This window comes from Eleginops maclovinus, chromosome 19 (assembly GCF_036324505.1).
Source record: "Eleginops maclovinus isolate JMC-PN-2008 ecotype Puerto Natales chromosome 19, JC_Emac_rtc_rv5, whole genome shotgun sequence".
Classification (NCBI taxonomy): domain Eukaryota; kingdom Metazoa; phylum Chordata; class Actinopteri; order Perciformes; family Eleginopidae; genus Eleginops; species Eleginops maclovinus.
Window position 1 is genome coordinate 8,750,434 of NC_086367.1, and position 12,011 is coordinate 8,762,444.

At 40.9% G+C, this 12,011-nt stretch overlaps 1 protein-coding gene across 2 annotated transcripts in view; it reads left to right on the forward strand.

Moving 5' to 3' along the window:
- The first annotated feature begins 1,015 nt into the window (after positions 1-1,015).
- fndc5a (fibronectin type III domain containing 5a) overlaps positions 1,016-12,011 on the forward strand; it is a 34,729-nt gene continuing 23,733 nt past the window's right edge. For both annotated transcript variants that reach the window (XR_010167990.1, XM_063908191.1), the window contains exon 1: positions 1,016-1,344. Coding sequence is in view for 1 of the 2 variants with exons in the window: in XM_063908191.1 (XP_063764261.1) it covers positions 1,284-1,344 (61 nt within the window). In the remaining variant the exon portion in view is untranslated. The remainder of the gene's footprint in view (positions 1,345-12,011) is intronic.

Below are 12,011 nucleotides of genomic sequence, written 5' to 3' on the forward strand. Positions count from 1 at the left end.
GTACATACACCCCCTCTTCCTCACACACACACACACACACACACACACACACACACACACACACACACACACACACACACACACACACAGAGAGAGATGGAGGGTGAGAGCAGCAGTAGCCTACAGGAGAATGAAGCATGCACACACAAAAACAGCACAATAACCTCTCCACTTCCAACCACCAACAGCGTCCCTCTGAAGCACGTCAGAGCTATCGAGGTGCACAGCGGGGTAAGAAAAACACTTCTTGGGGACACAGCTAGGGGACAGCGCGGGTCTATCCAGCATCGGGACTGACACTCCCACTTATCCCGGGAAAGCTGCAGGAAAGTACACAGCGCGCTGCAGGAAAAAACACCAGGTACAGTATGCAGACTTTATCCACTTTTGTACTCGTTTCATTATGCGCCTCTCTGAAAACAGTGTGAGCGGGAAGAGTGGGTCAACTCAGTGGTGAAGTCAAGAGGCACTTGTTTGTTCCTGAAGTGGAAGAAGCGCTTGAAAGCGGCGCCACGGGGACGTTGTGTTTGCGCAGGCGACCGTTTGCGTGGGCCAGCTTTATGCATATTTAATTGCTGAGTGGGCAGCAATAATTCAGAGTATAGTGGTTTACCAAGTGGGAAAATAAAGCACTGAAGGAGGAAGTAGTCGATCGAAGGAGAGGGCTTTTTTCGGTTTGCATTTTGTTAAGTGGACTCAGTGTCGGAGGCATGGAATAAGTCTGCACACTAGATGATTGTGAAATAGGGTGAACAAAGTAGGCTGTTACAATAGCAAACAATGGAATCCAGGTAACAAGTAAAGCATTTTTTAAATTATTTTTTTGTTACTGCATGAATTATTAAGCCTCGTAGTCCTGAGTGTCCTGCAGCCTCCCTCAGTGTGTGACAGGCAGGCAGGTCCAGACGCTCATATACAAAGCCAGCACGTTTCACTCCCTCTGCAGCCGAGCAGAGCACCACCTCCAGCATCACCAGCAGCAGACCGGGGAGGGTTTTTTAGGGAGCACAGTTGGAACACCGAAGCATCTGAACGGCAGCAGTCTCGAGAGCACTCTATGATCAGAATGACTCGCTGGCTGGTTCCGCGTGGCTCGGGGGACGGAGGAAGCTGTTGAATGGGCAGAGGTGCTGAAAACAGCAGACCAGCCGTTCCCTTTGCCTTCCCAGTCGAGACGATACGCATGAACTGATGTGAACGCCGAGCAGCAACAACGACGGCACAGCAGTTCGGCGGTTAACACAGCAGCTCCCCCGGCCAGAGTAAATGGGAGCGTTAGAAAGATGGAGAGCTTTTTGTTCCCACTCGTCCTCAGCTGTCTCTGCGTCTCTCGAGTCACAGCAGGTAAGTTTCTGTTCATGTGTAATTATCTCACAGACGGATGTTTCCTTGCATTTTTATTTTTGGAGCCTGTGTGCTGTTTAAAAAAGAACCGTGGGATTCCCACATATGCATGTGTGGGAAATGCTGCTGTCTGTACATGCAGCTGTATATGATTTCAGCCTGTGTTGTTGCGAGACGTTGCGTAGTCTGTTGTGCTTAAAGAAGGGCTGGTTGTGTTGTCATGGTACTGGATGCATTTATGTGTTGTTATCCAAGGATTTTTAACAATTCACATCTGCAAGATCTACGACAGTTGGTATGTGTTGTCTTGTGTGTGTGTGTGTGTGTGTGTGTGTGTGTGTGTGTGTGTGTGTGTGTGTGTGTGTGTGTGTGTGTGTGTGTGTGTGTGTGTGTGTGTGTGTGTGTGTGTGTGTGTGTGTGTGTGTTTGTCTCTGTGTCTGCGTCTGCGTGTGTGTGTGTGTGTGTGTGTGTGTGTGTGTGTGTGTGTGTGTGTGTGTGTGTGTGTGTGTGTGAGCAAGGCTGACCTTTGAATCTCATTTCAGGCAGGTACTATAAACTGCTGCACAGTAAGATCAACTAAAGGAATTCTTAGTATTCTAATATTTGATCAAATAATCGATTAGTAGACCACTTCAAATTGTGTGTTAACCAGAGATGTCCTCATACAAAGATGTGCCATTCAGCATGAACAAAAACATAAAAAATTGTGGATTAAAAAATCGTGGTCGACCAAAAATGACAAAGAAGGCAGCCAACACATATTTCCAAGCCTATTGTTGACTTGTATACTGTATTAGCACAATCAGTTTTCTGTGTGAACATGAGAATCATGCAACAATTTCAGATTACTGATCATTTGGAAAGACATTTTTAGTCCAAATGTGAGTGTAATGAACTGCCGCTGGCCATTAGAAACACATGATTGGGTGAGTAAGGAGCAACAGTGGTCCTCTCACACAGATCAATGAAATTGCCACTGATGCATGCTGCTGTGCCTGTTTGTGTGTGTGTATCTGACATATACAGTACCAGTGAATCTGTAGAGCATGCTTTTTGCTGCACAAACTACACACACCACTCTGACCACTCACTGCGATGGAGTGCCACACTTTACTCATGCGGTAAAAATGAGCCTCTGGTTGGCTTTGACATCCACCCACTTCTCCACCTTCCCACTGACTGAGCTGCTCTTCTCTCTTACACACACACACATATACACACAAACACACACATTAGCCCCTCAGCATTTCTACTGGTAGCCTGCGGGATGTGTGGAATGGATTCTGGCACTGGGACTATGACATATTAAGATTGTTTGTCCTCTTCTTTATTAAGTAGGACTTAAGTAGACAAGACTAGATATCTTTCTTTCTTTAAATGCAATATTTTAACCATACTATTTCATTAGTAACACTTTATTTCAAATGTCAATTTTGCACTCTTCATAAATAATTCGTAACACAACATTGTGAGTTTATATTGCTTTCATATTTCCTTACTGTGCATTTTAAATAATAATGTCAATAAGTATCAATCATTTAATGCGAGGATATCATTATATGATTGCAATTATGTTATCAAGCATTACCTGTTTATACACCACTTATAGATGCTTTATAAGTGGCGTGATAACTATAGAGCAACAATAAATACTGTAGGCCCTTATCAGAATCAGAAATACTTTATTCATCGTTGCAGCAGAAAAATCCAATATGAAGCATAACAAATAATTAGAAATAAAAATAGGAAATATACAGATGTACAAGTAGTGCAATGAAATGGAATATTAAATACAATATAATATAAATGTACAATGTTGTGTCCAGTTCACAAGAGAGGAACTGGACGTAATGTCATCTTACAACTGCGCTGTCCACCATTAATGTTTTTATGCTGGTTATAAAAGTGGTCTTGAAATAAAGTATAATCATTTTGAGTTCCATTAACAATCTGATCCGGAGCTTGAGCTTCTGATTGGAATCCGATCCTGCTCAACCAACTACAATGAGGAGTTTTGCACTGCTAAGCTGCCTATAAAGTGTTTACCTTGAGTCTTTGTTCATTTAGACTCTGATGAAGACACAATAGTATTGCAACATTGGTCTGCCTGCAGCAATAAAGGCTGTAAATCAATACCTTTGTTTCCTTTCATTCCTCGACTGTTTCTAATAAAGGCAGAACATGGCCAAGATGCAGTGCCTAGAAAAACATATACGCATATGTTATCTCCCACATGTCTGCTGATGGAGTCCATGTGGAAAGCTCCGGAGCAGTTCCTAAATGCTCCTTAAGGTTGATACCCAGTGAGTCTGAATGTTTGTGTGAGCGCTTCGAAAGGTTGCAGACTGAAGTGTAACTGAGTTTTACTTTTGAAAATACAAGTGAAGTCGATTCAAGTTTTTGTCTCGCTGTGTATTTTAAGCCTCAGTCAGACAAATGCAGCGGGAATAGCAGGCCGGATCGATGTCAAGGCGGCAGGACAGAGTGAGTGCGCACCACGGCAACATAAAAATGTACACTACGGTGACGTCTTTAATGCTTCTGTGTTTATAGTGAGTCATAAACAGTCAGTTGATCCCAGGAAAAGAATGATAATGTTTCAATATAAAATGTAAATCGACTTTATAACACATTCACCCAAATGAGGCCATAAATAGTCACAGGCAATTTTCCCCAGTCCCTGAGTTTTAAGAAAGAAAAGGAAATCAATTAATCAATCAACAAATTGTACAGTGATGCAAGCGCTGGAAATAGTCCAGACTGAGAAGCACTTATGAATGAGGAAATCTTTCAAGAGCTCAGGGGTTATCTCTTATGCTGTGAACAAAAAATATGTAGGGCAATTTAGCAACCGTCTGCCAGGTGATAAATTCCCTGTGAGTACCAGTATATTATGTGTCAAGCGTAAGTCAATGTAGCATCTATAGAAAAGAGTTATAGGCCTCGGCTGTGATTGCCAAAGTTTGTAAAATCTACCCATCTTCTCCTCTCTGACACCAAATTACCATCAAACACAAAACAGATTCACAATGAATATCCCTCAGCAGACATCCAGTCAGTCAAAGAAATGCAGAAAAAGACCAAATCAAAAGGAATTCATGAGTTTCTTTGTGCCATTTTTCACACACACTACAGATCCTGCTTTATGTTATAGGGTTGGGATTGATTGGTAGACACAGCACAATACATTCTTTATTTTTTTAAATGCCTTTGGGTTTTTGAAGGCAGTTTCATTCCATACATTAAGTGAGATGGTTGATCATTACTCAGCACAAATATCATCATCATTGTCAGAAGATAAGAAGAGCTTGTGTTCATGTTCCATAACAAAGTTGTCATTAGCCTTATCGTACACTTTGAATCGTTTTTAATCCTCTAAATGCATCGCTGCAGCCCTTTTGTTTTAAATGTGTGTCCTTAAGACTTGCTGGGTGTGTGGCGCAGCCTCCTATTTGAACAGCGACTCTAACAGGGCACATAAAGGTGTGTGTCTGTGAGTGCCTGCATGCATTCATAGGGACACAAGGAAAACAGTTTGTGTGCATGTCATTATCTGTTCATTACTTTTTCTGTAGTGGATCGTGTGAGCACATTAGCTATTTGTAATTATTTCTTGTTATCTTGTTAGCTGTATATTTAAAGGCACTCTACTGCTTTCTTTTTTCTTTTTCGGAGGCTAATCACAGCGACAACACTATCGATGCATTTTCCTTCTTAGTATGTTGCATCACATCTTTGGGGGCTTTGGGAGGAAATGTCTTCTTAATGTTGAAATATTATGCAGCAATGCTGGAAAACCATTTGGGTTAGTAACTTTATGTTGCAGGGCTATTTTTATCATATTTTTCTCAATAAGACATAAACAGACTTTGGCAAGCTGTCACCAAAGTAAACTGGGGTCCAGTCTAAACATGCCGGAGGGCTTGCACCCATCACATTCAATCTTTGTTTTAACTTGTAATGAAAGGTCTTTGTTACTACACCAACAGTTGGCCATTTTAATGTTCAATGGACCTTTGCTATTGTGTCATCCCAAAACAAAACAAATTCCTAACAAAATAAATAAAGAAGAAATTAAAGCAACAGGTTTAAATAACTTTGAAAGGACAGATTATCTGACCTTCTGTCAATAACATCATGAATCATGCATTAAATATAAGTATTACAGTCAATCATGGCTTCCTGTCCCATGTTTTTTGAATAATGGTAGCATACAAAAACATCAATATCCAACGACCAATACGATTTGTGTTCCTCTGTACACCAGAAAATGTCGAGGTTTGCCTAGCTATTTCTTTCACACCTGTATATTGATTCAGGAGTGAAGAGAATAAAGACAAATGGTTGCATGTCAGTCATGTTTATACTTTATTTACATACTAACACTGCAATGTGTTGGAGCATTAGCCAATAGAATTGTGAGTGTCAAAGTGATGTCACTATGTCACATAAGTAACCCTCTGGAGTGAACTTTGGGACTACAACCTTTGCAGACCATTAACATGTGCAAAAAACCTATATAACAGTCTACAGAAAAGGGAAACCCTGAAAAGCATAATATAGGCCATTTAATAGGAAAATGAACTGACAAAATACACAGATTCAAATACGAGCAGAGTATTTGTAACAGTTTTTGAAATATAAATCAAGGAAAATACCCACACCACATATTTGCAGATCAGTTGAAGAAATGTTTAGTACAATAGTTTAGCTTTAGAAATGCTGGAATCACTTATGCTATCCTAATATCCTATGGTTGTTTTGTTTGCTTTACACCACAACCACACCACAGTACTGCTCTTGGTGTGTGTTTTTTAGGCAGTATGTACAGACAGTGTTGTCAACAATAGTGTGTCTAATATGATTTAATACACAACACGTCTAGGAATATAAAAACAAAGCCATTACTAACTAACAAGCCTGATGTGACAGAGACGTTTTATTTGTGGAACAAAGAATCCGGGCTGGAGGACAAACAAGTAAAGAAATGTTTGAGAGGTTTGTCCTCCCCCAAAGCTTGGCTGTTGTTGTTGTTGTGTCAGAGCTGTTCACAGAATCTTTCTTTATCTGTTCTCTTTTGATAGTCACCTTTCAACCTGAATTAAATGAAAGTCATTTTTGATAACCCTGTCAAAGTGCTTTTCCATTAGTACCTATACTGCTGGGTGTTTGTATCAACACAACTCGGCTGCTGCTCTTTCTTCTGGCACCCCTTTACCCTCTTCTAAAGCCACTGACTTAGACACAGATGAATAGCGCGATGGCCTTGTGTTTGATAGCGAGTCTCATATATTCTAAAGCTTTTGCAATCTGCTAGCAAGATTAAGATCAAACAGCAGGAGCAAGAAACATAAAAGAGAATAGTCTAGATTTATTTTCTCTTTGAAAATGCTTTTTTATATGATTTCACTTGGAAGCTTTTCTTTAACCATGTAACAATGTCTCTTTCTATTCTGAAATTGGAATGAAACAGACATTAGAGGACAGATTGGAGCGATCATCTGGACCCCCGGCCTTTGGGAGATAGAGATGGCATTGCCAAAACACTGACGTAGCAGCGGGAGCTCGCTGACGCAGCCTGTCGTCTGTCTAGAGTCACATCTGAACGCATGCAGGTGGAGAGAGGTCTAAACTGTTGTTTGGAGGGAATCAGTGATATAAATATATGTAGAGATGCTGGTGGGGTTGTTGTTGTTGTTGTAAGGGGCGCTATTATGATTGATTTATTTTTTGAGATAAGAAACCATACACAATTATCTTCCAAATAAATTGCTGTGTCATCTTAAAAAAACAACTAATTGCAGTGTAATCTTAATTGCTAACTAATTGCAGTGCGAGTGGATAATTTTTGCAATTTCCAGCCCAATTTCAAGTGTCTCTTCAGGTTGGTCGTATTCTTCTAATTTGTAGCCACATGTTGTCTCTCCTTCTCCCGCAGTAAGCGTGCAGTGTGTCTTCCTTTCATAAATAAAGTGCGTCCATATATCTAGTCTTTTTTTCCGACCAAAGCCTTTTTGCGCTGAAGCCATCATCTTGTTATTTTCTCACTGTTTGGACATCATCACTTGTAGCTGAGGAATGTGGGTGACGTGTGCAGATTCCCAGAATGCCAACTAATTCAACCAAAAATATATAGCAAAATATAGATTTTGTCATAGTTTTATTATGAAAATCTATTTTTAGCTCATCATCGTCTCGTCTTAGTCATGTAAAAAAGGTTGTTGACGAACATTTTTCGTCATAGTTTTCGTTTACGAAATTAACACTGTAATAGTGTCATCATGCCTAAATACTAAGTTGTGTATATTGTGCCTCAAAAATAGATACATCGAGAGTTTCTTCGCCATTCAAATGACAGTGAGTGTTTTTAACCCAGAATGGCATGGCCTTATGTAGAGGAAAAGTACCGGGATGTGTTGCTGTCACCTATAGGCTAAGGGGCTCTGGTTTCAGACAGAGGGTGAAAAGAGGTACTGCAGCACAGGCAGTATGAGAAAAAATAAAGAGCTTTTTGAACTGTTAAATCATGTAAACATGTCACAGTGGAGGCACAAAATACATATACAGCCGTGGAAAAAATTAAGAGACAACTTCAGCATTATCATTTTCTCTTGTTTTATTTTTATAGACACAGTATGTGTTTGAGTTCAATTATTATAATTGTTTTTAATTGTATTCTATAAACTACTGACATTTTTTTCTCTGTGTCGGAATTCAACAGACACTGGAATGGTTACATGAGGGATAGAATTTTTCACGAAGTTAAGAAGCATTATTTTATTATCATATGTATAAAACCAGTTCTAAAATATATGTACTCTGATGTAATGAAGAATTTACAAACGGTAGCATTAGTGTTAATGTAGAGTTACAGTCCTTGTTCTCAGCAGAAGTTGCAACAGAGAAAGGAAGGGAAAAGGCCACACAAACTGTAGATATTCAAGCCTGTTTTTATTTGCTACAAAGCAGTCAAATCCTGAGGGGGAGTAATGGATGCCCAGATGTTGTGTTTTACAGTCTGTGGCACAGTTTAAGCTTACCTGCACCACTAACATGCAGAAACTTGTGCTCTGTCTCCTTCTTTTAAAAGTGTTGTCTCCTGTTCTTCCATGTTGTTTGGCACAGATAGTCTGAATTATTTATTTCATGCTTGAGTAAATGTAATATGGGTGTGTCAGTCAGTTTCCCATGATCGACCTCTGTGCCTGGAGCTGGCAAGTCTGGTTTGGGATGGGGGGGCAGCAGTCAGTCACACAGCATGTGTTCTACTCTGGGGGATGCTTGCTATGGAGACACACTGTTGGATAAAGAGAAAAATGAGCAAATGCTAAAAGGAGAAAAAGCCACAGGAGAGAAAGAAAAACCCTAAGAGAGAGGGAGAGCGTGAAACGTGGAGGAACCATAGCAAGATTTGTCCCCCCCCCCATCTGCCTGTGACACCAATCCTCCCAGGCAGCTTCTGTAGGCGTTACTTTACCAGCTGTGCTCGTATCCACACAGAGAAAGAAGCAGTAAGTCATAGGCTAAAAGACCGAAAAAAGAGGACAGTTATGTATCAAGCGCTAATTTCATATTCATAGCCTTATATCAAGCTGTGGGCATCATCAGCCCCCTCCCATCTGAATTGAGATTTTATTAGCAGTGGGTTCGTCAAATAATCAACCTCTCAGTGATCCTTTAGCTTTTTTGAAGTAGCTGGCAAGCATTTTCTCTGCACACAATGCTGCATTGATTTTCATATCCTGCCTTTTGACATTTAATTAGAAAACAAAGGTGCGTGTGTGCGTGCGTGCGTGTTTGTGCCATCTGATGGAAAGAGAGGGAGAAAGAGTCTGTTTTTTAATGTCCCACTCCCCACGTCAGCCTTCTCGTGGCTAGCGGGGTAGGAACATTAATTTCCTATGAGTAAATAACTCATTTATTCAACAAATAAGAAAGCCCCTCCAGAGTTATTTTTGTCAGTACTTAGCTGTGCTGTGTATAGGGGCAGAACATGCAGCCTCCAACACACACCAACAGGCTGTTAAAGGATATGACTTTATCCTACAGTAAATAAATCAAAATCATCATCTATATATGTCGATAATCTAGCCTTTTTACTTTTTTAAAGTGTCCACATTGTAAACCAGCTGATCAGCAGCCAGTGTGCGTGTGTGAGGCTAATCAATAGCAGAATAGTACATGAGCGTTTCACGGCAAAGCGACTGTCTTCCCTTTTCACCCATCTCCACCCAGATTCCCACTGAAGTGTCACTTAAAGGCGGAGAGCTTTGCACGCCAGGCTATGGAGGAGCTGCCAAAAGTGCAGTAGCTGTTGTAAAAGAAATAGCGAGGAGCTTTGGAGAGACAGACAGAGACGGTGCATGTGAGGGGGAGGATTAGCAACAAATGTCCATTACAGTCAGAAAAATACAATACAAGAATCCTGTAAAGATGGATTTCCTCTGAAAAGGAGGCAGTGAATACAGATCCAACAGCTACAAGGCAGGACAAAGAACAAAAGCAAGAAGAAAAAATATCATATCATATTCATGGAGGAGCTTCCTTTTTTGGTTACGTAACATTTCCAATATAGAAAAGAGATGGAGGGGTTGTGAAACTGTATGCAGTTTCTTATGATAAAGGCATTATAAAGTAATTATGAAGAAACATAACGCAGCGTAACAGTGTGGCTCTGATGAGCACACACGTGTCAGATAGCACTTCTGCATGATTCACCAGATGTCTTAGCTAATAAATTAGACACATTAACGCCTCATGATCGTGTCACACTGTGATCTTCCTAACTTCTGTGTGTATGCCTATCCACAAGGACTACACCCTGCCAATGTGTGCTCCAACACATGCAAGGGCAAACTGCAGATCAGCACAAAATCATGATGGCTCTATCATAGCACATTTGCTATGGATGAGGGGACGCTGGCGTTTCTACCAGCTAACCCTGTAGAGCACAGTGTGACTGCAGCTCACACATGCTCTGAATGGCATGTTAGTGTGTGAAACAAGCAGCAAGCGATTGTAATTCCCCCTCCGTCGTCACTAGACTTCAACGTGTTAATCAACATGTGATAATTTATAGCCGCTAAGTCCCCAGTGGCCCTGCACTTTCTAGCCATTACAGCTGCCACATGAAGTTTAATGTTTTCCCCCTACAAAGTGCACTGTATTCGCCACCACCTGCTGGTTATCACACCTTCCATAAGAAGTGACTGTTTACTTACTTTTAGCCCTGAAATTAGCTAAAGTGGTTTAAGATGCTAAACGTGAATTAGTAGCTGCAAAGCGATCCCCAAAGGGATTCAAATAAAGGAGCAGGAAGTAACAAACACCCGGGGCCAGTGCCTGCTTCTACACTGCAAGGTAACAATAATATATGAAGCAATATGATGAAGCTAACGGACCAATCTCATGTTAGTTCACAAGCGTACAACCCAGCTCATTAGCATCCCAGGGAGCAGAGCCGGCCCAGAGGCCTGACTCACAGAGACACATCAAAGTTTTGCAGCACTGTAATAAGGTGGTACAAGTCAGTCCCCACAGGAGCAGGTGGAAGCTGTAACACTACCCTGCTAGCTTTTATGATCAGTCTAAAAGAGCCGGCTGTCTGCTCGGGTTTCAGTGAATCAGACAGTTGTAGTTAGCTCAGGTCCTACCTGAGTTCAGCTGCACAGGTTGCTCTTGTATACTGAACATTCAAAGATTTCTAAATATCCACAGTAGGGGCAGTAGTTGTTCAACTTAACTAAAAGCTCAATTATATTGGCCTTTTTACAATAGACATTTTGAATTAGGAAAAGCACAGGTGTTGCTAAAAACATTCCCGATAGCTGTGCTCTGTTCCAATGTCCCAGTAAGTTGAAGCAATGTTCTTTTGTACATCTACTTTCCCAACTGTGGCCTTTTTTAGAGAACAGGATCAGTTTAAATTGTTTTTATGTTACTACATAGAACACTGCAAAGATAGGCTATTGTAGTGAAGGTAATAGGAAACAGCAAAATCAAGGACCTTATATGTTCAGTTTATGTTGTCCTTTGGTGATCCATAATCTGTTCAAATCTGTCGCAATGACCCTGAATCAAAAACCAGGTTTAAAAATAATAATATTCTAATTGAATCAGATTTAAACTAAAAGAACTAGTGGCACCATTTAATGAAACTTGTAGAACGGTGTGGGACGGGCCAGGGGAGAACATATTCGATTTTGGAGTGGATCGAAATCTGTTCTGTACAGACACATTGATGAAACAGCCATGTGTATGCTGTATGCTTTTTACCTGATAATTATTTAGAGGAGAAAAACACATACAATCCATCCCCGCTCTGAGGCTATGCCATCGCTTAATTCATCCCTTCCTTCACTCCATTCATACCATACAAAGCAAACCATCCGTTCCTGGTATTTATACAATCTTCTGGTATTTCGATTCGCATTCATGTCAACTCAATTCTGTCGAGATTGTGATTACTTTTAAATATACAAAGCATATAGGAGGAGCTGGCTGTCAGCAAACATTGAACGTCCTGCAGAAAGGAGACAGACAGGAAGGTGGGCTGGCAGCGGGCCTGGAGGAAGAGGTGTGGGAGGAATGATCCTGTCTCTCTGAGGTCAGAGAGATGAAGGGAACGTTCGTTAAATAATGATAGGCTTCATGGACCGGGACTGTGT